We start from the raw sequence: 26,213 nt of genomic DNA, 5'->3' as shown, positions 1-26,213 counted from the left end.
AGGTTGAAGTCGACTTGAGTGTGTTGTTACATTAGAGATTAGACCCTTTGAAAAGTTATGCGCGAATTATCAAACCCCCGTTTGCTTTTCTGGTTCAATCACAGAGAACAGATTAACAGGCTTGAAGAAAGCAATCGACTTTTTGTGTGTAAAAACTGCCGATGGCGCCATCCAGATATAGTTTGCCAAACGTATAAAAAAAATATGCATGCACCTTTACCAATATTATTTTGTGCTGGAGTTGCATAGTAGCGATGGCAGCGACATCAAGTTTTAGTTTGCCACTTACTGCTCGAGGGGTGCTCCATCGAAGGATTACTTGTTGATTACGTAAAAACCTTTTACACACTTCTCGTCAATTACCTGGTAGTCTGTTTTCTGTGGTTCAATTTCACAGCGTTCAACATTGTTCCGTTAAGCGGAATGTATTAGAAAATATATTGAAAACATAAATCATGGCTTGCTGTTCTACTATTTATAATTTTATCGAGAAAAATATGACCGCTAATCTATCGACAATCGTGGTATTTTCGATCTGTTAGCAGAAAAGTTTCATAGAGTTCAGTTGGTACGTTAAGTGTTAACACAATAATGTCCTAGTCACATTCGGTGACAGTGCAAGAAAAGTTGTTTTAGTCCCCGAACGTTCTGGTAAGATATCTGAAGTCCAGCTGTCTAGGTACCACCAGCAGCGGGAAGCGCACTGCAGTGGTAAAAAATAAGAAAATGCAAACATTTCGGTTAATATTTAGCTATCCGAATAACTATATACTACTGTATATTGCCCTTCTTATGACTATTTAGACTACTGTGATAATCATTTAATGAAACATACCGCATTTTGCACTGTTAATCTGACACTAGAGCGGCGTTTAGTTTAATTAACTTATAAGTCGGACTTCTTTTTCCTTCCTTCCCTTCTTTTTCACTTCATTTTCCTTGAGCGAAATCGTGTTGGAGATTCGACTGTGATATTCGTGTAAATCGGGGTAGTCTAAATAGGGGCAAATGTCGCAAAATTTTTTAGTAGTTCGTACCTAAGATACTCTGTGTGGAGGATTTTTTTCACCATAATATTTTTTTCTTCTAGGTGCCATGAATTTAAATAAATGGTATGTATAGTGATTTGCAAAAATCCGTGATGTTAGTAAAAACCCGTGTAATGTTTTACTGTCCGAATATTGTTTGACTTACTGTAAAACACTTATATCCCTGTGTGCAAGGTGACCATACCTGGTGTATTTACTTCAATGATGTAAGGCACTCCATCTTAAGTAGCCGAGAAAATCTAGAGCAAGCGACTATCTGCCGAAAACCGTTTAAAAGTTAAGCGATCACAACTCTTAACAAACTCTGTTTTGAAACTATTTTATTTTTCTCCTTAGAAACAGTATTTACTAGCAGTAGTAGTAGTATTCGATTTAAATAGGATTTTTATTAGGTTACACGATTTCTAAGCTCATCAATTTTAAACTTTTTGATTTTATTCCAGGATAGGAATACTTCGGTCCCATTTTAGCAAAATCATCATACCTGTTGAGAAATATATACATAAGTTTATCACATTTATCTAGATGACACATCTTCTTAAAGATAAAAAAGATGAATCAGCGTGTCATGAACATACATGTTTGCTGACAAACTTCTAGCTATACTTACGTTACTTCCAAATTCGTTTGGAAACCTGCCTTGGCAGCGGCTAACTGTGATCCCAAAGCGGTGAAGTTGGTTGCTGTCACTTTGATTCCGAAAGCCTTACATAAAGGAACGCGAGCCCGCAGCATTTCCGTTGCAATTCCTCGCCCTCGGTAACGTTTGTTGATGGCTAATCCATAAGCGGTCAAATAATACTCTACATTGTAGTGTTGACGTACTTTAAACTGATCCGTCATATATTCGTTAGTAGCAACGAGGTCCTTTACACGTTCACTTTTCATCTACGAATAAACTTATTTAGTGTTATAAGTTACCTCATAAACGTCTTGTATATTCACTTCGGAGTCAAGCATTTTATCGGACCCTTTAACGTGTAAAAGATTTGCACCGACGATCTCTCGAGAACCTTCCTTGTAACATACGATGGTCATTTTTTGATCGAAACACCACTTCCAGAAAAACCTAATTTCCGCTACCGACTGTTCATCCTCCGAAAGCTTCTTATTCTGACAAAGTGGTTCATCATCCAAGAAGTTTTCCATATAATGCTGGAGCGCATCGTCATAGCGATCCTCCGTAAGATCTTCAACACTATATGTTACTAATCGATCACTATCGGCGTCCTTTGCTTGAAAAGTGTACCATACTTGGGGAATGACTGGTTGTTCTGGCCTTGTCCAACCCATTATTGTTTTAGCACCTACGTTTAAACTAACCCAACGAACGACGATTCAAAATGAGCACTGAGGAAATGATAAGAAACATATTAGGAAATGTGGGCCGCAGCTCAAGAGTCTAATCTTATTTACTACTGCTTTCGGAGAATGATAAGATTACGAAATAACAACAGCTGAGTGAATATCACTAGCAAGTCATCCTGGTTACGTAGAACAAAGGTGACTATGGCCGCATGGCCAACAGTACCGAAACAAGAGATAATGCACATGCGCCAATTTCGGCGCCCTGAACAGTGGTGCTTTCGTGTACCTATGTCCAAAAAAATTTACAGCGAAAAAGTATAAGTAAAAGTAAGCGGTATTATAAAAATATTTAGTTGTAACCCATCATTTTTATAGAAAAAGTAATTCGGTTTAAACCAAAATACTGAGAAAAGAGCTACCGAAATTTTATTTGTCACACAGTGTAAGTTTTAAATTACTGTTGAAAATAGAATTGAAAACAAAACTTCATACGTTCCTCTGGTTTACCGTGTGACATCATCTGAAACACACTTTCAGACTCTAAAACTATCAGCGCATGCGCGAGAATTATTCAAAGCCAAGTGACTCCAATTTCGCTATTTAAAGCCATAGACAAATTCGATGGAACTGTTACAGTGTAATGTACTACTCTGTGCACTATTCGTTTTAATCATTGAACATGAAAAATATCGAACACGTCTTGTTATTGCAAGATTAGGGTTTTCTAATTTTTCAATGTACCGGGTAAATATTATTGAGTTTTATGTTTATTGTAATATCATTATATCAACCTCACTTCTTACCATAGCGCATTGCTCGAACATTACTCTGAACATGGCCCATCCTCCTTGGTACCTACCAAATTTTTATCCACTTGTTTGGCAGGCATATTCCATTTTTGCTTAAATACTTTTTCGTCGTGTGTGGGCTTGTGCGGCAATCATGCTGACCGTCAGCACCCTTCAACGGTAACGTAACGGAACGGAACGTCGGTGATGGTCGCATCACAGAACAGAAGTGGAAGTTAACATCCAAACACGTACTTGCTACTTTCTGCAGATACTAGCGAACCTGGCGGTGGCGAGTCACTTTTTTCGACGAAAACACCCGAACGCTTACGAATGCACACGAAAGCATATGAAATCTGCTATGCGATTGGTAGCGAGCGTTCTGCTTATATTGCTGTTATTCGCTTCTGTGCGAAAACCTTCCCAAAAGAAAAATAAAAGCAAAAAAGACTCTGTTACCAGTTTTGATCGCCGAATCGTTCGGACTTCCACTTCTGTTCTGTGGTCGCATGCATTTTCAATGGGCGTTCCGTGATGTGACGCTCCGAACTCGTGTGAAAGCGTACCTACAATGAAAATGCATGTTAAGTTGCCTGTTGACGATTACTGACGGTCAATGTGATTCCGGCTTTTCTCTTCTTCGTCAGTAAGCTGATCAGACGTTGCGAATTTTGCAAGACATTCCCGGATATTTTTTTATCCCGGATTTGCTTGAAGTATATTCCGAATGACCGAGTATTAAAAAGTTGAAGGTAAAGTTGCTCAGGGCAATGCTACAGGTAAGATAGGATTTTTTTTCTAAGAGTTTTTCAAGGATATTTTTTGCTAACGAGTACTGTTCCGTTCTTGACGAAAAACTGTGTCAATGTTGCTGCGATTATGCTATACTGTCGCAGCAGATTTATGTTGGTGTCGGCCTCTGCCTGAAGGAGCGATATTTTCATCCATGCGAATCGGATTTTGAAAGAGTTAAGTGAACACCTAGTGGAAAGGAAAACGCGAGTTTCAATGAAAATATAATAGAGAAATAGTGACAATTTATTAAACAAAAAGTGTACATCATTCCATACAAAGATTTTACTGGTAACATTCGAGGAAAATCTACCAATGATCAATGATGTTTACGATATTATCATATGTGTGTGTACTGTCAACCAAAGAGACACTCAGAAGAATTACGAGGAGCTTGAAATGCTCTACAACCAGACACGCCTGGTGATGAAATCGCTGAAGAATAGGTTGGAATCCTACCAGACCATTGTCGCAGCAGCAGTCGTTAAGGGCGCCATTACCAAAATTCAATGGTAAGTACAAACGTTGGCCACAATTCCAAGCAATCGCTCGATTCTACATTACAATCGGGCCCATCCGATCAGAAACCTTAAGAACCTTTGATACTTTTACCAAAACTAAAATAAGTTTAGTCGACCACGTTTCTATCGTCTAACTTGTAAGCGACTCGAACACACAACGCGGTAGTTGAGGAAGGAATCTCTCGGTTGAACGGAATCTTGTCACTTCGAGGGTACTTTTTAGTGCGGACTCGAATGCAGATTCGCCATCGGCGCATCAAGGTAAATGGTCTGCTGCATTCGTCGCCTTAACTTAGAATGTGTACCTTGGAATGGAAGCTTTTGCTGTGGCTACAAGCGTGACTGAGATCATTTGGCTTATTTCGTAGCCGTTTTAAGTACGCGCAATTGTTGGGACTTTGCCTCTTTTTGGGTATTTTCTGCTCTCGTTGTATTAAACTGCCATTCCGATGTACATATTCATCATCTCGGCACATTTATCCTGCCTAACCTTGTTGGCGTCCTGAAGCCTTGTACCTTTGAGACGAAGTGTTAGCAAAATCGCGTCAAACACGTTAGTAGACTATGCAACTATCTTACCACCTATTTCCTCATAACAGTATCAACCAGTGTTGAAAAATTCATAGATCATAGCTACAAAAAACTCAATGAGATTTCAAGCACATGAAATTTCAACCTTGATCACAAGCGAGAAACTCACATATGAATTTCTCTCGCTATTATACGCGATGTCTCTGTTGCTATGCGATGTGAACCAAATTCAGCTGTGAGCATTTTGCTTCATTCTTCCACAGCTGGCATTTCATACAACGAACCAGAGAGCAAAAGAGAATCTACTGTCAAAGAAAACATCAGCAGCGAAAAACGCAGCACACATTCATGAATTCATGAACATTTTGGCGGAATTTACAGTTTTCTTTCGCGGGAATCGACATCTTTTTAACTAGAAAGTTACGAGCCTAATAAGAATTAGATAAACATGTAATTTAAATGTGCGTTTTAGTTTAATTTTGCCATTTTATTTAGAGATTCATTCCCTCACGCTCACTCACAGCTACGTATCGCACGAGAGAATGCCTATGCTGTTCAACAAAGAATTTGTATGTATATGTGCATAGCTCCGGGTAGCAAAGCAGAATGTGATCAAGCGGGAAGTAATATGAATGAGTTTTGTACTTCTTGTTATGAAAACAGAAAAACTCACACGTGCTTTTTTTCTGCATAGGATCAAGCTGACATGCTTCACAGTTGATTTTGATTTTTGATGAGTTTGAAGTTTTTGAGTTTTTACCATCACTGGTATCAACCTCCTCATTATAATCTAATCTATCTTCTTCAAAACCACATACGGTCGTTTATACGTTTTATATACGATTTTTATTAAGTTATTCAATTTCTAAGCTCATCAGTTTTAAACTTTTCGATTTTATTCCAGGGTAGGAATACCTCGGTCCCATTTTAGAAAAATCATCATATCTATGGAGAAACAAACATGTTTATTGCTTTTACTTTTAATTTACTCGTAGCTGTACTTACGTCACTTCCACGATCGTTTGAAAACCTGCCTTAGCAGCGGCTAACTGCGACCCCAAGGCAGTAAAATCGGTTGCTGTCACTTTTATTTCTAAAGTCTTGCATAGAGGAATGCGAGACCGCAGCATTTCTGTGGCAATCTCTCGCCCTCGGTACCGCCGATTGATAGCTAATCCATAAGAGGTCAAGTAGAATATCACGTTATAATGTTGACATACTTGGAACTGATCCGTCATATATTCGTGGGTAGCTTCAATATCCTTCAAATGCTCGCTTTTCGTCTGCCCTTAAATATAGTATCTGTTATCAATTACTTTTCAATGTACTGTGCACTCACTTCTGAGTCATGCATTTTATCGAACCCTTTAACGTGTAAAAGATTTACACCGACAATTTCTCGAGAACCTTCCTTGTAACACACGATGGTCATTTTTTGATCGAAACACCACTGCCAGAAATCTTTTACTTCTGCTACCGACAGTTCATCCTCCGAAAACTTCCTATTTTTATGAAGTGGTTCGTCATCCAAGTAATTTTCCACAAAATGCTGAATCGCATCTTCATAGCGATCCTCCGTAAGATCTTCCACTCTGTACGTTACCAATTGATCACTGTCAACGTCCTTTGCTTGAAAAGTGTCCCATACTTGCGGAATAACTAGTTGTTTCGGCCTTGTCCAACCCATTACTGTTTCAACTGAACACCTACGCTTCAAACAGTCTAGTAAGCAACTGTTGAATATAAATACCGTAAATAAGTACATTGAGTCATAACTCATACTACTGTTTTTGGAGGGAGATAAGATTACTGAATAGCAACATACAACCACAGAGAACAGACATCCATTCAGGAACAAATTTTTCGGGAATTCTTGGATAAAATTTCAAATTAAAATCACCTAATATGCCAGCGTCACCACCACTATAGTTTCCCAACTAAATGATTCTTTTGATTTGCACACTGACAACCATTGGCTGCTCTGGCGCTAGTATATATGGACTACAAGCGTTATGCTAGCGCCAGAAGCTAGATGTTGTGAGTTCAGTGTAGAATTTTATGCGCCTTTAGCGACATCATCACTATAGTTTCCCAATTAATTTGACATAGGTTTTATCCAAGTGGGGACCTTTCGCATGGACGTCTGTTCTCTGTGATACAACTGAGTGAATGTTACTAGCAGAGATGCCAGATAAATTGTGCATCGGGTATTCCTTTTAAAATTGTTTCACTGGCCATGGTTATTGTGCTATAGCCAACAACCAAAACGAAACAAATAATCTGAGTGTGGAAAAGGTGAGATGAAGCCTCAAAGCTGCAACACTCGTCGCCTGCGGCCATGTTTCGAAACTTGCTTTATCAACGACTGAGTGGCACAGTTCAGGATTATTAAAAGTATATCAGAAGATTTTATAAAATTGAACCTGGAAACTGTAATACCGAAGCGTGCAATTTTTCAGTTCAACCCTTTCGTAACATTGGAAGTAATCCCATAGTTGTATTAATTAAGTTAAATGTTTTTACATGTGGTGTACTCTTGTTCTTTATTGTTCATCTGAGATATTTCTCACTTGTACTTTCTCTGGTTTAATAAAACAATTTCAAATGCTACTCAATCCTTAGGGTCATACTCTTACAAAAGCGACTCTGAATACCCGGAAAGGTAAATCTAGCTTCAAGCTTCGCCAGCTCTTCGTAGTCCATAACGAATGACTCGACGAAGCCCACTTTGGCGGCTGGTATCTGGGACCCAATAGCTGTGAACACAGTTGCGGTAACCTTGAGTCCTACGGCTCGACACATTGGGATGCGAGCCCGTAGAATCTCCGTCGCTATACCACGACCGCGGTATTTGGGCGTAACGGAGAGTCCTAACGCCGAGAGGTACACGTCGACCTGGCAGTTTTCATACACGTTGCTGCGTTCGGTGAAGTACATAACGGCATCATGAACATCACGCCAGCGGGAGCCTTGTATCTTAAATTCAAATTATTGCGTATTATTTTCATTTCTACTTACTCAAAGGCTAAACACCTACAATGTAGTCCTTTTTATCGTCCTTACACGAAGCGTAAGTCATATTGAGACCAACAATTTCATCCGAACCTTCTCTAAAGCAAACCAATGCCAATCGCTGCTTCACTACTTCCCGCCACAGGTCGTAAATATCATCGACGCTTCGCTGCTCCTCGGCTAGATCTGTGGATTAATGAAGTAGATTGGAATATGGACTAGTTTGACTAATTAAATAGTAGACCGTTAAATATAGTTAGAAGTGCGATTATCACTGAGCAAACCATTAATTTCATTTTTTTGTCCAATACACAATAATAAAAAAAAACAAAACCTTCTTTCAGTTATAAAGGTCTTTAAAACTTGACCCTTCTCGATAGATTTCGCAGCCGGTTATTAGAGTGCAGAACAATTACGGGGATAGTACAACGATCCGACTGACTCTACCTAGCCTACTCTCTTAAATGAGTTTACCCGTAAATTGGTTGAATTTAGCTAAAACTTGGTATAAACTACTCAAAATGCGCTTACAGTATACAAACTCAGATTTTGAATAGTTTTTCAACCAAAAAATTGGTAGTAGGAACTTGAAAGTGCGTTATTTGCCACAGAGAATTAGAAGTCGTAAAAGTACGACTTACGGTTTACATTTTGTTATTATAATGCTGAATAAATTTGATAAAAAATTTTAACAAAATGGTTGTCCACCACTCATACTCATATTTGCTTAACAATATACAAAGCACATATGTCAGTGCAGTGCTAGGTGAAGACAAGTTATTTACAAGTTTTATCATCCAGAAATAATAAATGATGTCTTTTTGAGGTGTATAATTTATTAACTGACTTAAAATCCTTTGAAATATTTTTGGTTACGTTTTGGCTACTTTGGCTACTCCTGGGCAAAATGAAAAGAAACATTATTATTTATATCTGATATATTCGTTATTGTTTATTTACTTACATGTTTTTATTTACTATTTTATTTACTTATTGGTTTATATAGTGAATTATCATATAATTCGTATTTCTCCATTCAAAAACAAAAACAATTTGGACTTGTTATTATGCGATGTCAGATGGCAGAATGTTTTGCTCCATGATTGGATGATTGGCAAAACAACATTTTGGTTCATATGTCGTGGATGTCGGAGGAAAGAGACGAGTAAGTTGACATTGGTGTTATAGCACTAATTACATATGATAACGCGCGAGTAACAACATGTCGGGAAATGATATCAATATGCAAACAGATAGAGTTAATATTAATGGAGCTCTATGAACGTATGAACCGAAACAAGTGAATCTTCAGCTTTTAAACGCCCTGCACACGAAACGGCATGCGACACGTCGCGCCGCACACACACAAAAAATTCGGTATAATTTACCGAAATTTCAACAGCTAAACGTTCGGTAAAAATGTCGATGGTGCATATCGACGGTTACGGAACTTCAGTATAGTTACTATAATATAGTTCGGCCGATAGAAAATCATGCAAATTGGCATCCCCGACTTTTTAAATCAAATTTAAAATTATGAAGAAATGTGCAGGTTTTTACAGAAAATAATCGCTAGCCGGTGTTGCAAATGACTAGTTCTATGGAAATAAAATGTGTTTTTTAAGATTATTTCTACATTTCGAATTTTGAAAAACGATTGGCTCCGTTTTTGACGTTTAAATTGGCTCCCGAATTTGTATCCACCGAACCATACATATATAGTAACTATAATCGTCAGTACCATTTGAAAACATAAAAAATTTTACCGAACGGTCGGATGTTGAGATTTCAGCAAAATTTTACCGAATTCGGTGCTTTTTTAAGTGTGCAGTTATTAACAGCGTTGCAATTCATCCAAAAGATAGGAAATTAAACGTCACGCTGAAGTCAATGTATCAAAAAGCTTTTTTGTACATCTGGTGATATTTCGAACTCTACAAATAATAATTTTTTATAGAATTTTCATTGCCAAAATATGCTCTGCATTTAATAGTATAAGCAATATACTAAAATTGATAAGTTGCTGAAAACGAATCAATCCATAATGAAAAAGCTGAACCGGCATCAATAGATTCGTTTGAAGGGGGTCATTGACAGAAACCCCGGGACTCCGGCCGGTATGTTATTTATTACTAAGACATTTTTCGGTTGCATAATGCCATACCGGTCACAATTAGCGTAAAATTTAAGTGTTTAAAAATTTCGTCTCATCCACCATATTCATCAGACTACTATTTCGATTGCTATGAACCGCCCTCACTGGAATATGTTTTCCTTCTGAACAACCTCAATTCACTCGCTTGATAGGCTACCGCTCGCCAACTCCTTAGACACCGTGCACTTTCCGCCAGATCTCGCTCCACTTGGTCTAACCATCTCGCTCGCTGTGCCTCTGGTCGTCGTGTCAACAAACGAATGGTACGTAGGAAATCTGTATTTACGACCTTTTTGGAGGCTCTGCCGCTGTGTCAATATTTGACCCGTTGTTGATGACCATGCTTCAACGAAGCCGGCTTGAAAAATTCCCACAAATCTTTTCCCAATTGGTGATTGCTGGCGAAAAATGATTTAGGACAATACTTTGTCCTGTCTGTTGGCGGTATTGAGAACGGTGATCGCACGTCCAGTCCAGTCCAGTCCAGTTCTTAGAGATCAGACTGATGATTTTCCAATAGTTCTCGAAAGGGGCTCAGACCTCTTCCGGTAGAGCAACTATGAGTGAATGCGCGTAGTTTATGGTAACGCGACGTCAGGCTGCTTCTGCCGTGCGAGATTTATCCAAGGAGGTTGACGTCGGTACCAAATGTTGTTCACAAGTCACAACGGAGTATTTTTGGCGCATCTTAATTAGGTAGTGGTCCGAGTCAGCGTTAACACTTCGGTAGGCTCGGATGTCAATGATGTTTGAGAAGCCATGTTCTGAGGTGAGGGCTGTGTTCGTTGGTAATGTTTATGTTGAAGAAACGGCACATTCTAGGATTGATTGACTACCGTCCTATCACCCTTTTACGCATCTCACCCATCACTATGAAAGCTGTTCCCAGCTCTTATGTGTTTCCACAGCTCTGGTAGATGGTATGTCCATCTCTAAATGTATGTTCCGTTAAGCCCTTCCAGTACACTTCCTACAGCGCTACGCCGTCGAACTTGCGGCTCTTGACTTACGAAGATTGGATTATTGGATTCACCGAGACGCTATTAAGGCTGTCTACCCAGATGACCTCGAGGAAAGACGCTGTTAGAGTCTATAGGACTCTAACAGCTCGCTGCGAATAAAAACTGTCGAATAAAAACTGAAGGTCAACTTTCGAAAAACGGCACCTAGACTTTCCTTTGTTTTACTACCCGAAGATTCCACCGGCAGTAAGCCGCATTTGGATTGGGCATAGGAATCAGTTACCAACACAAGCTGCTTTTACACTCCTTCAACTCAACTTTGTCTTTTTTAACTGCCACTCACTTGTATAACTCAAACACTGCGATTAGTTTTTTTTTTTCAAACTCTTTTCTCGTAATTTCTCACCCGCCATTTTCCTCTCCTTTTACTGTTTTATGTTTTATGCCCGCCCCTTGCAAGGTTGCATTTCCTTGCAACTAAGGTTAGTGCCCTCACATTTGCCACGTAATATTTTTTTGGGTTTGTGAACCTTGGTAATAGCTAAATAACATAAATACTTTTAATATTATACTTAATCCTTCTAACATAGAAACAATACAGGGGAGGTTGAGACCAATTTTGTTTTCGATTCATAAAACTTGTTTTAATTATGAGTGTTAGACATCATTTGAAATGTATTTCTATTGTCTATACAGAAAAAATGGCAAAATATTTGTTTTTGGAAAAATAAAGAAATTATGGTAATTTTCGTGAAAGTCCTTAAAATTCGCGAAAAAAATTCTTGCTGCAGGATGAGACATTTTTCGTTTTCACAATAATAAAAACAAAATCCATATTATTTGTACATATGGTATTTTTCCAACATCAAGCAATAAATTTAGACCAATTTCTGTCGAAAATGATGGCCAAGACAAGACAATAGCGACCGGTAGGGATGCGAATGTTTATTTAACCGACAACCCAATATAAAGCATAAAAATGCACAACGCAAATTTCAAAAACCTTTAACTTATTTCTATAGTAGTTTACAATCATGAAATATCGATAGAACGTTGTAAAACAATTTTCGACTAACAAAAATTAGGATTTCTCAACCTGCAGCACAGCCAAGCCATTTAACATAATCATTTTTATATCATCACAATACATACAGGGGTTAGACAAAATGATCGGGACAGGCAAAATTTTGATGAAATTCAAACGGCCATAACTTTTACAAAATTGAACATTTTTAGATGAAACTAATTGCATTCGACAGTAAAATTTTCCTAGTTTTCCTAAAATATTTTAAAATTCATAATAGTCAACGGATACCGGAGATATTCTGGGTTGTCTGGGGGTACGTCAAAAACTGATTTTTTTATTCGCCTGTATCTTTTTCTGTCATGAAAATTTATTAATTTTCGTATTTCATCCCAAAACTAGATTTCATTTCCAGTCGATTGGTCGAAAAAGAACAGAAATCCGACGAGAAACAACCGAGATATGGTCATTTTAGTGAAATCAGTTCTGGAAATGTTACCAGTAATGTTTTACCTTTATGACCATTTTAAAACATGACCAAAACCATTCCAATATGGATGTCAAACTTCAAAAATTTACGAGGGTTGAAAATCCTGAAGTTTGACATCCATATTGACATGATTTAGAATATTCCCTTAAACAACCACTTCCACCGGGGTACCTACAACCTGCTACAGGGTTGCCATGGCCCGCTGCGAACTTGGGAATACTTCCAGTGTCAATGGCTCATAAATAATAATTTTTTTTGCCATTTTTATGACCCGCTCGGTTAACAAAGAAAATATACAGGCTGTTCAATAAGTTCGAATACAACTTTTCATCATTGTGTAAGTGCGCATCATGTGCATTCTGTGTATTGGTATTGGTGTCAGCTTTAGCCTTAGATATAGGCTAACCGACGCGTAAGGTGTCGACTTGATGTCATTTGTTATTTGTTTACCGCGCGCGATGAAGGAGTAACGCAACGTCGTAGTAAAGTTGTTTGCGAGAGGTGAGCGATCTGGCGACAAATTTCGGCGGTTGAAATTCCACGGGATGAAGCAGAATTTCATCTATAACATCATCCGTCGGTACCGGGAGACGGACTCGGCCAAGAACCGTGCTAGATCCGGTCGGCCGCCGGGACGCCAGCAGCCATCAAGGTGATGAGGGAGCGGGTTCGTCGAAAAATGAACCGCTCGATCCGGAAGACCGCTGTTGACCTGGATGTATCTATCAGGACTGCCCACACCATCATGGCGAAGAACCTGGGATGTAAGCCGTACAAGAAACGCAAGGTTCACAGGGTAACGGAGGCTACAACGAAGAAGAGACTGGACAGAGCAAACCTGATACTTTCGCGGCACGCTGGTCAGGAGTTCGTGTTTTCTGATGAGAAACTCTTCATCTTGCAACAGCCACACAATGTCCAAAATGATCGGCTGTGGGCGTCGACGTTGGCCAGCATCCCCCCGTTCCACATAAACATCCCGTGGTTCCAGAGCGCCGCATCAGTGATGGTTTGGAGGGCCGTAACCAAGCGTGGGAAGCTTGGTTACTGGTGTTTATCGAGAAAAACATGAAAATCAACGCCGCGTACTATAAGACCGAGGTTCTGGAGTAGGTAGTGGAGAAGGTTGTGGCCCCGGCACTTCGTGACCTCTACGGGAAAGATCATTGCGTCTTTCAAATGCTGGCCAAGCAGAGCGAACAGCACTATGGACCAATTTAAGAAGCTCATTTCCAAGATCTGGTTCTCAGATCAGATGGTTCTCAATAAACACTACTTCAATAAAAATTGACTCAGAAAAGAATATCTTGTATTTTTATTTTTCAAACACATTTTTGAAGTGTATTCGAACTTATTGAACACCCTGTACATCTAGTTTCTTCTAAATCAACTTGAATATGTATAAGGAAAGGTTTACGTTTGATGTTTTGAGTAAGATTTGGGGCGCTATTTACATTCATTTGAAAATAATCGAATTTTCTCAACCTGCAACAAGTCTCAACCTGCAGTAGTCTACCCTAGTTATTTAAGTGAAAAGTAAAAAAGTAAAAAAAAAAGTAAAGTTTCGAATTCGAAGTACGATGCTGGTCTAACAAACCAGTCGCCGTATGCTCGAATCTCGGTTGGGCGGTGCTGCTAGAGCCAGTAGGATCATTGCACTAGTCCCGTAATTGTCCTATACGCTAATAACCGGCTGCGCAGTCTACCGATAAAGAAGCGTAAGACGTAAAGACGTTTATAACCTAAGGTTTTACTTTGACATCGAAACGATTGCGAAAAAAAGAGAAAGCAGAATTCAGATTAGATTCCAACCGTCTTATTTGTATAAAGCATCGTAAAGTGCCACCGCTTTATTTTACCACTGAGATACTGTCTTAAAGTTTATTTTGCATTTCGCGCTTTTTTTTTGAGACATGCTTATCGTTTACAGGCGTAATCTTCCACCGGAAATGTAGAAGATAACACAACCTGAGAGGTTCTAAGGAATAACCCCAATTTTTCATAACTTTATAGCCTGGTCCAAAAAGAGCCTTCATCAGTTTAATGTCGACCGGAAGTAGGTACGATGAAAAAATACGTGAAGGGGTGTGACATGACATTACCCGTCACGACGCGAGGAGGATTCGTAGTCACACCCACCCTCGTGTCCAAACAGGACTTAGTAGCTTTGCAGCTCGGAAGCGCCCAGTTAATTATTTCGTTCCAACATGTTTAGATTAAAGTGTTGCTACATTCTAATTCTGGATCACTATTTTACAGGATCATGTTCGCCAATCACTGTTTCAAAGAGAAGACCTCAAACACGAGAAACAGTTAGGAGATGAACAACAAAATAATCAACGTTTTTCTATTCTAATCACACCGCTACAATTTGCAATGAATTTTAGCATAAGTCTCTTTCGAAACAAACACAAACACAGCTACTGAAGCAAATTTAGCTCATATTTACTCACTCTTCGCCCTACACATCGGTTCATCGTAGATGAAGATGCCCACCATGTGTTTGATAGCATCCTCGAACCGTTCTTCCGGTAAATCCTGCACAACGTAAGTCACCTGTTCCTCGCTGTCCAGGTCTTTCGCCTGAAAGGTGTGCCACACTGCAGGATAAGGAACATCAGCGGGACGTGTCCAAACCATCGTTGAAATGCACTTGTTTCTATTACACTATGTGAACGATTTTGTGCTGGACCTTTAGGCGCTACGGTGATTCTGCAAACGCGATAGAATGCGAATTGAATGATTTAGAGAAGAGGATGAGCATCACTTTTCTCGCCTTTGTCGTTCGATGTATTCCGTAGCTATTGTATATGTACATCAACGTCGAGTAAGTAGTGGTAGGTTGGGGCGCGCCGTCGCAAAAGTTAGCACTGATTGGTCTAATAGGCAGTAATTTGGGGGAAGGGGCGCCAACTGTGCCATAGAACGAGTGCCACTCACGATGTTGTTGCTAGGAGGGCAGACTCACAATGTACTACCCTAGCTACTTTTACTGATACGCTTGTTGATAAGACGACAATTGTCTTAGATAACAACTAGAGTAGATGGTGCAAATTGCAATTTCCTTGCAGAACGTGATTCGTAAATATACGATTTTATGTTTAACAAAAGCAAATTCAGTAGAAATCAATTGCTGAAAAACAAGATATTTTAAAATCTGAGGGTTCTTGATTGTCATATCACGTGTGGTCTAAAATGTGGACATACATTTTCATTGGTGAGAGATGACAAGCGGGGTCGTCTATCGACTAGTCACGGCCACTTTATTTTCTCGCTCAACGATAGATGTGGTAATATTCAACTTCGTAGAATAAATAGCGGCTTGATATCAAGAGGATATTCATTGCTCTTATCGACTGCATATTTGCCACCTGTAGAGTAACTTATAATGTAACATCAAATTCTAATGCCAGTAAAGGTGCAACTACCTTTCTACTCGCCGCAGGGGACGTGACAAATGCGATTGCGCCCCATAAAGTGATTTGATTCGTGCAAAAATACAACTTGAACGGAAGTGCGAACAGTATTGTATGTACAGTACATCCAAAAAAACCCATTAACTAACAAAAACCCGATTTAATCCACCTATTGGTGAAAGGAACCTTTGTTATACCATCTCATTTGTCATTTGAGTTACAATTCTACACGCCTTCGGAACTCAACTTTTTGATAACACTATGATAGTTATCATCAATACATATGCATGTCTATACTGATAAATTTGTATAATATTCCAAAGCAATCAAAAAATGTCTTCCTTTTATTTGTATAATTTGTTATTTTGAGTGAATAGCGGGGTGATATTCTGGGGTTTGGTTTAAGTGGGCAACTGTCCGTTTTCCTGGATGTATTCGGAACGTTCCTAGAATGTGTCCAGCTGTGGCCAATGTAACCTTGGTCGACAAATGAGCTACTTTTGCAATTTTGAGTACTTAAAGATGTCAAATGTTGTACTTTAGCTGAATTCAGAAACTGATCCCCGATCCGGAACATTCTCGGACGTGTTGTTCCGGAATATCTTCGGAACAGTACATCCGATCCAAATTCTGTTCAATAGAATTCTTCTAGGCCATAAAACTCTGCATTTGTTAGTTATTCAGTCAAATCGGTCCAGGCATTTTCTAAAAGCAGATGTTTATTGTTATATTTTCACTACTGAGACTGTTATGCGTTTATTTGTAACTTGCAACTGACATAGTTTCATATTTTTTCAAAATTTTGGAAACAAACATAACATTACTGTTTGAAATATTGAAAGCATGAACAATTTAAAGATGATTCCCAGGCTCATCCCAAAAGTGGTGAAAATCACATGGGACTGTTATGCATTTATAGGCAGTAATGGTAGTTATCATTAACACATATGCAATGCATATGTAATATACTGACAGATTTGTAGAATACTTGAAAGCAATCAAAAAATCGTGTGCAAAGTTCTTGTGCAGGATTGATATTTAAGGGGGACCCTCACTGGAAAGTCGAAAAACTTGTTTGTTTTGTTTTCAGAAGGCTTTTATCTTTAGAAATGTTGAGCCCATAGTATTTTTCGGTACGTGGTCTCGTTGAGAATTTACAGTAAAACTGTTGGATCACTTGAAGGGAAGTGCAGTGCTGTACAATAGTTTAAACGCGCTCTCCTCGAAATCAAATGTTTTCAGCGACTGTGCGTGTAGAGCAGTATCTTAGAAGATCAATTTGGGAGAATTTTTTTTTTGATGTGTAAAAATTACTTATCTAAATTGTGACATAACCGCTTTTCGATATCTCAACTTTTTAATTTTCGCTGCATTTTTAAAAAAATCGTTACACTTCGCAACCGGTAAGAGATAGATAGTTACTATGTACAGCAAGTTGCTTATTTTACTGTGTTCTATAACTTTTGTGGAGACACTGTACTTTTTTGGACGCATTTAAAAACACAAAAATTTGTAACACCCTAATAGGTAGATTTACGGTCACCGTAATAGTGTAGAAAGTTACGCCATATTTTTAAAATAAACTCTTTCTAAGACACACTACCTGTAAAATTAAGCATTTTTGCGCAAGAGCACATGATCGCGTTTTTTTCTATTTGGTTCATATCAGTAAAGTTTGCTTAAATAATTTCATCAATGTTTTTCAAATAACTTTTGACTGGTAAGGCCAAATCTAATAAGATTTAGCAGATATGTTCACAGCGTTAAGGCCTCCTGATTGATACTAAAATAATTGAAATCTGATTATTTATCTGGTTAAAATCGTTATAAATAATTGTAACTTTTATTATGCTGTACACGACTGCTCATAACTTTCAAATTATCCATCCAATCAAAAAACAAATCAATTCCATTTCGCGAAAACCTTTACGCGGGATGTACCATTTCACTGAAAATCTTTTCGTTGAAAGTACCATTTCACAGGGATGATCTTCTCCTTACTCGCCGTCGCTCGTTCGGACCCAACTGAAGGAAAGTAATAGAGGCCAGCAGACCTAGGTAAATCAATAAACTTAGATAGAGGTGATCGCTGTGGGGGGCTGCCCCTCCGCAGTGCTCTATGGTCGAAAATGCAAAAATTTCAGACAAAAGTCAATATCTCGAAAACCATTGGCTCTACATATTTCATGTATTCAAAAGATTTTGTTTAGAAAAAAAGACCTATCTTTTGGTATCTTTTGGTCATTAGAATGGTTCACTTTTACTCGTTATAATTTTTTTAACTTTTAAGTCTTGCGATATAGAGCACTTACTTTGTACTACAAAGTTGTAATTTATTTATTTTGCAGAAACTTTGCTGAAGAAGCCAAAATTGTATCTCATCTGTATATCGCTATACAACGAATTTTCTAGATCAAGTCAGGGTGGATCTTAAAAAAGCAGTTCTTTTTGCTTTAACTTTTTTATTTGAATCCCAATTCGGAAACTGTGTTCGGATGACTTTTAGAGCGTAAAATGATGCATTTTTTAAACTTCTAGATAGTTGCTATCTATTGTCTGAAGGAAGATATAGAGGTTTTCGATTGAAAATATTATAGTTTTCCACGGCGTCTCACACTTCCGTCGGCACATATTTTGGGAAAGCGTAACTTGGGCTGGGAGAGGTTCACCAATATATACGATCCGTAGGGCCTGGGGAAAAGTTGGGTTTGAACTCTGTTATAATTGGCTCCCATTATAACTTGTTTTGTTCCTTGGATTCGTAGTTTTTGGTGGTCTAACGTGGACGGCCTACCATCTACTATGTTCTTAAACGACAAAACAGCCCCGAATTAGCTACTTCCGATTGTACCGATGCCTTGCTTTTTGTTCCCACTGATGCATTTCCAGTCGGAACTTTTATTATTGCCGTCGGCCAGGGCCTTATGGCATTCCATCTGTATTATCATAAAATGCTGTGATACCCTGATATCGCCGATCGCTACAATAATCAACCTATCGTTGTAAAGCCAAAAACTTCCTGAAACCTGAAAATCATCTATGTATATGTTTCCTGTTTTTAAGAATGTGGAGCACTATCGCGGAATCACTTCCTTGTCCGATTGCACAAAATTTTTTGAGACTGTTGTCTACGATCAGCTTTTTTTTTTGTGTAAAAAACTTTATTTCTACTTCGTAACATGGTTTTTAACCTGGCCGTTCGATGTCAACCAACTTATTGGAATTAACCTCGCTGTGTTTGAGACCATGAAACAAGGCAACCAGATCGATGACATTTATGCTGATTTGAAAGCAGCATTTGATCGAGTCGACCGTCAAATCTTTTTAGCCAAGCTTAACAAATTGGGAGTTTTATCCAGCATACTTTCCTGACTAAGATCTTTATCTTCGATAACGCAAAATTGCCATTAAACTCGGTTCTTCTCAATCAAAGTGGTTTCAGAACGATTCCGGAATATCTCAAGGAAGCATTTTGGGACCTTTACTGTGTTCGCTGTGTGTCAACGTTGGTACTAAGCTGCTGTCTCCTGGAACAAGGTTGTGCTACGCGGATGGTTTAAAATTTTTTCTCTCAACTAACTCCGCCAATGATGATGGTTCAGCACTTCGAAAATTGGTTGTTTTGCTTACGATATGATGCTCCTGTAACAGGATGTCAATCAGCATTCACAAATGCACTGCTATTAGCTTTTGTCGCAAGAAACAGCCATAGGTTTTAAACTGTCGCATCAACGGTACATTACCTACATTGTAATTAAAGCTTATCGTCAGCTGGAAACCATCTTCAGAATCGGCAAAGAATTTTGCGATCCATGTACTTTACCCACTCTTTACTGTTCCTTGGTTTGCTCCATCCTCGAGACAAGCTGTGTAGTTTGGAATCCGTACTATATGACTTTTGGATTTTTCGTATCTGAAAAATGTTGCCTTGGAGCAACCCGAATGTCCTTCTACGTTACGAGGATCTCTGTCAACTTGTTGGCATTGCATCTCTTGAGCAACGTCGCAAGGATATCATAACTAAGACTGCCAATAAAACTATGTCGGGTTCGTATGACTGCCCTGCTGTTTTGTCACTGCTCCAGTTGCACTACCCTCTTTGGCCCCAGCGGAACTACTGCGGGTCAGTTCGCATCGCACCAACGGCCTTAACGAACGAATTCGCCAACTGACCCTGGAATACAATTAGTATAGAAACTGTTTAACTTTTCAGTGAACTTTGTGTGTGACTTGACATTGTTATGTTATTTATTCTTCACGTCGCTTTGAGTAATAATTCAATATGATGTTTACTCAAGGCGGCTTTAAGAAGCTCGGTCAGATGACGTCAAAAATATAATAACTTATGGTTATGATTATATTTATCGTGATATATCGTGATCGGCTCTACTTCTGCATCTATCGCGTCATAACGCTTGTAAACACCGCTTACAAGGTACTCCCCGTAAGGAATTACTAGGCGGACTTCATGGGGGCTCGCATAAGTATGGACTAGATTTTTACTATCCGACAGATCTTGTAGAAATGTCGAGAGCACAACGTGCCCACGCATCACATCTTAATTGATTTCAAAGCAGCATACGGTACAGTCGATCGAGACCAGCTATGGCAGATAAGCCAACTCCTAGGCTTTGCTGATGGCTTTGATATCATATCCAGGAAGTTAGCGATGGCGAAGGCAATCTGCACCAGACTGAAAGCGTAGTCTAGGAGGTTTGGGCTGGAAAAAAGCGTCGACGACCAAATACATGAAAGGAAGAGTCTCAAAGGAAACAAACTTCCACGGATGATAATCATTTACAGCTACGATCTAGAAGTGGTAGATGAGTCCGTGTATTTAGGATCGCTGATGCCCGCGGACAACAACATTATTAAGAAGATCCAGCGGCGCATTCAAGCGGGAAATCGGGCGCTACTCACGGCGGACATACGCGCCCTTGCCGTGTTAGAACGGAAGGTAATATGGACGATATTTGGCGGAGTACAAACTGAAAGCGGAGAGTGGTCGAGACGTACTGCTTGGAGAGATTTCTATCGTACGATTGTACAATGTATTGTATAATTCTCTTCAACAACCCCGCCGTTACTTGGAACAGGGAATTCAACGTGCTCGACCAGGTCGAAAGTTATTTACAACTCCTGAGATGAAGGGGGGAAACTGGCGACGAGTGGCCCGAGTTGAATGGAGACGATTGCTGACGACGACGACGCGACGACGATATGTTCGCACGATATGGCAAAGCACTGTTGCTCAGAAATTGTATCTTTTTCTAATTCCTTGGGTAACTTCTTTTGAAAATATGACAGTAGTGTCTTTCTAAACCTAATGTTTCAGAAGATTTAGGCGAATGAAAATAAAGAGGTTTAACAAAATCCTTTTCTTTAAAAATGGAAGTGATCGAGGGAAGGTCCACCCGGCACCAAATTTTAAATTTTTACGTTCTGATCTAAGACGAACAATAATGCACAATTTGTTTCAAATTTGAAAGGATCGATTACATGTTTGAACTTTTTTTCGGTTACTTTGCGTGGAATTACGCATAGCTCACGCAACGCATTGTTTTTATTCTGCAACCGGGAAAACTTGCATGGCCAGCAAAAATTTTTGCAGAATAATATTTGTCATGCCGTCCTACACAAATACATGCGCACTTATTTTGTAAACATTGTTGTGATTTTTAGTTCGGACAATGAAAAATTTTGATGGACGGATTTTAGAACGTTACGACGAATTTAGGAAATAAAGTCAGTTGCGTAGTTTCAATAAAATGCTTTAATAATCGCTTTTCAGTCAATTCAAAGTGCACGGATTGGAAGGTAAGTGTGTTTGAGTCAAATCAGCATAAGGACATTTGGAGTATTCATTAAATCCATCCAAGAAATGATTAAATTTAGAGAATGAAGCCATCATTTACCCAAGTCCGGCGCAAGAGAAAACAGCAGAGATGAAAAGTACAGAAAACGGTCTTATCAAACATTTTACGTAAATACAAACGCTATCAAATTACCATTTACACAATTTCTAGTACCATTAACTTGTTCCATTCTACATCAACCGCCAGACGGAATCCCTTCCGTGCCAAATCCGTAAATTTTACCGCAAACACGTCCCGAAAACCGACCTTGGATGCCGGCACTTGTGATCCGGGATGGGAGAACACGGTGGCACTGAGCTGCAAACCGAACGCACGACAGATAGCGATGCGCGCCTTCAGAATCTCCGTTGCTATTCCTCGCCCTCGATAGCGCGGATGAACCGAGAGGCCCCAGGCGGACAGAAATCGATTAGCATGCTGATAGCGTTCGAACAGTTTGGCTTCATTCGTCATGTAAACAGTGCACTCGACGAATGTTTTGACGGCGGCACTTTGAAACTTAAAGTTAAACCACAAACATTATCACATATGTACAGAACTTATGTAAGGAACTAACCTGGACATCCAATGGAGAATCTTCCTTTGAAATGACGGTCAGCATGTTCAAGCCTACAATTTCATCGCGACCCTCTTCAAAACACACAACAATGCACTGCTGCCTGGCGATCGAACGCCATATCGCTGTGATTTCCTCAACTCCGACCGGGTCCTGTGCCAGGTTCAAACTAGCACATATCGGCTCATCGCAAAGGAAATAACGGCACATGTGTTCAATGGCATCGTCCAACCGGTGCGGAGGTAAATCCTGTACGCAGTACGTTTCGACAGTTCCGGTCGATGGATTTCGGACTTGGAATCGATGCCAAACCTTGGGATAGGAAATTTCGATCGGGCGCCTCCAGGTTGCCATGTATGTTTTCTTTTGTATTCTCGACTCCGATCATGCAACTATCATGGACGAAGCGCGGTACAGTAATGTTAATAGTAAAAAGGGCATGTAGCTTTCGAAGGCAAGCTGCTTATCTGCTATGTAAATTAATAACAACTTCGGTCCGATGGTTGGGATACAACTACAAACTAACAAGCGAGAAGTGAAAATTAAATGCTGTTTCGTTTCCGCCTTGTCCAGTACCAAGAAAGGCCGGGTAATGTTTAAGGGATTTTTTTAAATTTTCAATGAAGGCTAAATGACACAGCTAGCTTCTTGCGATGGAAGTATGGAAAATATGAAAATGAGTGGCACATATTCTTTGGAATGATAGTAGGTACCTTTAAGAAAAAGCACTTCATAAAATAGAATCATAAAGGGTGCTACGATCAAAATTTGGACAAACACGAATGTGTGTAAATTGATAAAATTTTGCCACTTTGCCTTAAACTGCTTCTCGGTACCGTGTTTAGGGTCTTCATCAGGTTCTGCTTGACGATAGCCCAATACTTTTCGATTTGGCAGAGCTGTGGCGTGTTGGAAGGGTTCTTGTCCTTGGACAGCACTTACACGTTGTTGGCGTCATATCACTCAATACCCAAGCAACCAAAAGTTCGAATATTACTTGACACGCGAACTCGAAAGTTCATAATTAGTTCAGATTCAGTTCCGTGGAACTTTCTTGCTGATTAGTAGTGTATATCAAGTATACGTGGTACTAAATGCTTTAAGAAGTGCTGCGAGTACTTCATAGATACTTCAAAGCTATTAGCATGCTACATGAAGTTCTGAAGTAACTTTAGTTGCTAACAAGTTCCGCGTGCTGCTCTTTTGTTTATATTTCTGGTGATCAAACCAGCAGAACCTGAAACTATTGGAGATTAATTATTTTTATTTCACTTGAATAAATTTAATCCTCGCACATTTCTAATTACAAATATAAATTATAATGTAATGCTCTTCATTATTGTGTTGTGTTGTGTAGCATATGCTGTCGGTATATCACTACTATAGTTAATTGCCTGGTTCCAAACTTTATGTTCTATAATTAACTCGCGCTGCATAAAGCTGCTGCAAGTTCTAAAACGAACTTTTACTTAACAACTCATTGGCAAAATTCACATCGCTTGTATACGGCAAAGGTGACGCAGTGGATCGGTATAGGTTTGCAACGCGGAACACCCGGGTTCAAACCCAACAGCAGGCAAATGCAACGAATATAGAAGTTAGGTAGAAATATAAAAATAGAACATAGAAGTGCTGCTAAATTTGTCTTTTCTTAGTTTTTGACAGTTTATTTCGAAGCTGCTTAGCGTTCTATGCAGTGGACCCAAGACAGCTTGAAAGTTCGGTTAATTACTTAAAAGTGACGCTGCTTAGCAAGTTATAGATTGATATACATAAAGCTGTTTAACCCTTGTTAGACACCATTATTCGAACTTTTGGTTACTTGGGTAGCGCTTGTTCCGTAATGGCGCAATACCTATTCTGGCCAAAACAGCACGGAATAATTGAGTTGCTTCAGGGACGTTTTTGCAGACAATCGTTCACGCAAATTACCTGGTTGACAGTGCTAGTTGCAATGAAAGGTAGCTTACCAAACCAGATATTTCTTAGGGAACTTCGACAGTTTCATACGCTTAAAAATATCTGCCGCCTTTCCCTTCCGGTTGCCATATAAAACTGCTAGCCAGAAAGGTTTTTGAAATCTGCCTTGGTGTTTGTCATCCATCATCATGCAATCGAACTTCGCCAACTTCGTAGCTCGAAGATTCCGGGGTGGTGTTTGGGCCGTATTGTCTTGATTATGGTCGCGACTTGGAGTCACTAACTCATAAGTCGATAGTACGGCACTTTTTTAGTTTGACGCATGATTGTGGATGACCCTCCCAGCAGTCCAAGTTTGCGACATCTCGTACCGAGAGCTTGAGGTACCACTTGAAAGCGCTGGTTGCTCTACATCCATTCAAAATTATCAGCGCGTCCTTTCTACGTAATCTTGTTTGTAGCAAGTTACGTGGTTTTTAGTTCATCATTGATCGAAAATATAATAACACTCATCTTATTCTCTTATGCACTCTAGCCCGATTGTGTCCGGTAAAATGAAGAAGCTTAAGAATAGGAATAGGCTAATTATAAATTAGTAGATAACTCATCACATTGATAAAGGTTACAACCGTAACCGCAATACGCGTATCTCTTTAAGTTGTCGCGGAATTAAATGGGTTTCTCCTAACTTTTCTCGTTTTCTAATAAGTTAAAAAATTTATCTCTCCAACAGCGCGACGCGAATTCTATAGAGGTTAATGTTCTTCACGCTGATCCTTAATGAAAAAGCACTTGGTGCATAATAGGCAAGTAGGAGTTTTCAGTGGCAACAGCTGTTGCTCGCAATTGCTGTATTGGCGTTTGTCTCCCATCTAATTTCTGGCTGCAGTTGGAACTGAGTAATTGCACTAATTAGTGACGATTACAATTAGTGCTACGCTATTTTATCGCGGTATGCGCTTTGCCTTAGCGCATATGAAGACTGGTTTTCTGTACTCAATGAAATTCACTGAATGTATACATTTACATACATGCAGAACGGAAAACGACTACCGTATTGTATAAATGCACACTCATGGTACTATTCTTGAACAAACAAAACAATAACGCATGTTTATGAATTGAATAAAGTATAAGCAATGTTTCCGTGACAAGTTTATACGTAAGATATTCTACAAACGGGCTTTACTGCCGCTCATCGCATAACAGTCCCATTTTCTATGGAGTTTCCTATATACATAAATGGGACTGTTAGTCCCGAGTAGCGACAGTTTAGCCGTAGCCGAAAATTACAGGGAATAACGTTCAAATTAATCTAACCGCCTTAACGTTAAAATCTTCTACTGAACCCGACGCTGATAACATTTCGTCGGTGTTTTTAAAAAAGTATATTGAAAACCTGTTAAGCCCTCTTCGGCTTGTGTCTGGTCTATCCATCTCGAGCGGGGCATTTTCGCTTGCATAGAAAACCGCCCGAGAGTTTCCTGTGCACAAAAAAAGGGGATCAGAAAGATGTCATTACCGAGGAATCTTATTATTGTGTGCCATTTCCAAGGTACTTGACCTTGTAGTCAAGACTCCGCTGCTATCACACTGTAAACAATACTTGAGTGATGATCAACATGAGTTAATCGCAGGTAGATCAACCCCCCCGAATCTCCTTTGTGTCACATCATATGTTGCGGAAAGCTTAGCTGATCTCGCTCATACAGACGTCATCTAAACTGATGTCTGCGGAGTTTGACAAAATCAATCATACTATTGCGATTGCTAAATTGGAAAGATTCGGAATCATCGGCAGTCTTGGCGTGAT

The 26,213-nt window shown here is 39.3% G+C and overlaps 4 protein-coding genes across 4 annotated transcripts; all 4 read right to left on the bottom strand.

Moving 5' to 3' along the window:
- Positions 1-1,403: 1,403 nt before the first annotated feature.
- On the bottom strand, positions 1,404-2,342 carry LOC128745587 (uncharacterized). The gene is made up of 3 exons (XM_053842664.1): positions 1,995-2,342; positions 1,660-1,937; positions 1,404-1,533 (listed from the first exon to the last, which is right to left on the bottom strand). The coding sequence occupies exons 1-3, from the start codon at positions 2,340-2,342 to the stop codon at positions 1,443-1,445; spliced, it is 717 nt and encodes a 238-aa protein (XP_053698639.1). The 3' UTR covers positions 1,404-1,442.
- Positions 2,343-5,843: 3,501 nt separating this feature from the next.
- LOC128732724 (uncharacterized) lies at positions 5,844-6,680 on the bottom strand. Its single transcript, XM_053826044.1, has 3 exons — positions 6,325-6,680; positions 5,995-6,277; positions 5,844-5,934 (listed from the first exon to the last, which is right to left on the bottom strand). The coding sequence occupies exons 1-3, from the start codon at positions 6,674-6,676 to the stop codon at positions 5,844-5,846; spliced, it is 726 nt and encodes a 241-aa protein (XP_053682019.1). The 5' UTR covers positions 6,677-6,680.
- Positions 6,681-7,549: 869 nt separating this feature from the next.
- LOC128732586 (uncharacterized) lies at positions 7,550-15,313 on the bottom strand. The gene is made up of 3 exons (XM_053825867.1): positions 15,086-15,313; positions 8,027-8,187; positions 7,550-7,965 (listed from the first exon to the last, which is right to left on the bottom strand). Exons 1-3 carry the CDS (start codon positions 15,270-15,272, stop codon positions 7,597-7,599), a joined length of 717 nt encoding a protein of 238 aa, XP_053681842.1. The 5' UTR covers positions 15,273-15,313; the 3' UTR covers positions 7,550-7,596.
- Positions 15,314-21,643: 6,330 nt separating this feature from the next.
- LOC128745385 (uncharacterized) lies at positions 21,644-22,876 on the bottom strand. The gene is made up of 2 exons (XM_053842445.1): positions 22,481-22,876; positions 21,644-22,422 (listed from the first exon to the last, which is right to left on the bottom strand). Exons 1-2 carry the CDS (start codon positions 22,832-22,834, stop codon positions 22,060-22,062), a joined length of 717 nt encoding a protein of 238 aa, XP_053698420.1. The 5' UTR covers positions 22,835-22,876; the 3' UTR covers positions 21,644-22,059.
- Between the last annotated feature and the right edge of the window lie 3,337 nt (positions 22,877-26,213).

The sequence above is a fragment of the Sabethes cyaneus genome, chromosome 1, assembly GCF_943734655.1.
Source record: "Sabethes cyaneus chromosome 1, idSabCyanKW18_F2, whole genome shotgun sequence".
Taxonomy (NCBI): Eukaryota; Metazoa; Arthropoda; class Insecta; order Diptera; family Culicidae; genus Sabethes; species Sabethes cyaneus.
Note: the sequence above shows the minus strand (reverse complement) of the source record. Positions and strands in the feature narration are given on the sequence as shown.

Bases quoted from the DNA above. Each gene is read 5' to 3' on its own strand.
- LOC128745587 (XM_053842664.1), bottom strand. From the start codon at position 2,342: ATGGGTTGGACAAGGCCAGAACAACCAGTCATTCCCCAAGTATGGTAC. The intron at 1,938-1,994 runs GTGAATATACAA...GTTTATTCGTAG, and splicing joins ATAAAATGCTTGACTCCGAA to ATGAAAAGTGAACGTGTAAA. The intron at 1,534-1,659 runs GTAAGTATAGCT...ATTTCTCAACAG, and splicing joins CAAACGAATTTGGAAGTAAC to GTATGATGATTTTGCTAAAA.
- LOC128732724 (XM_053826044.1), bottom strand. From the start codon at position 6,676: ATGGGTTGGACAAGGCCGAAACAACTAGTTATTCCGCAAGTATGGGAC. The intron at 6,278-6,324 runs GTGCACAGTACA...ACTATATTTAAG, and splicing joins AATGCATGACTCAGAAGTGA to GGCAGACGAAAAGCGAGCAT. The intron at 5,935-5,994 runs GTAAGTACAGCT...GTTTCTCCATAG, and splicing joins CAAACGATCGTGGAAGTGAC to ATATGATGATTTTTCTAAAA.
- LOC128732586 (XM_053825867.1), bottom strand. From the start codon at position 15,272: ATGGTTTGGACACGTCCCGCTGATGTTCCTTATCCTGCAGTGTGGCAC. The intron at 8,188-15,085 runs GTGAGTAAATAT...ATTAATCCACAG, and splicing joins ACCGATGTGTAGGGCGAAGA to ATCTAGCCGAGGAGCAGCGA. The intron at 7,966-8,026 runs GTAGGTGTTTAG...TTTGAATTTAAG, and splicing joins ACGATAAAAAGGACTACATT to ATACAAGGCTCCCGCTGGCG.
- LOC128745385 (XM_053842445.1), bottom strand. From the start codon at position 22,834: ATGGCAACCTGGAGGCGCCCGATCGAAATTTCCTATCCCAAGGTTTGG. The intron at 22,423-22,480 runs GTTAGTTCCTTA...TTTAACTTTAAG, and splicing joins ATTCTCCATTGGATGTCCAG to TTTCAAAGTGCCGCCGTCAA.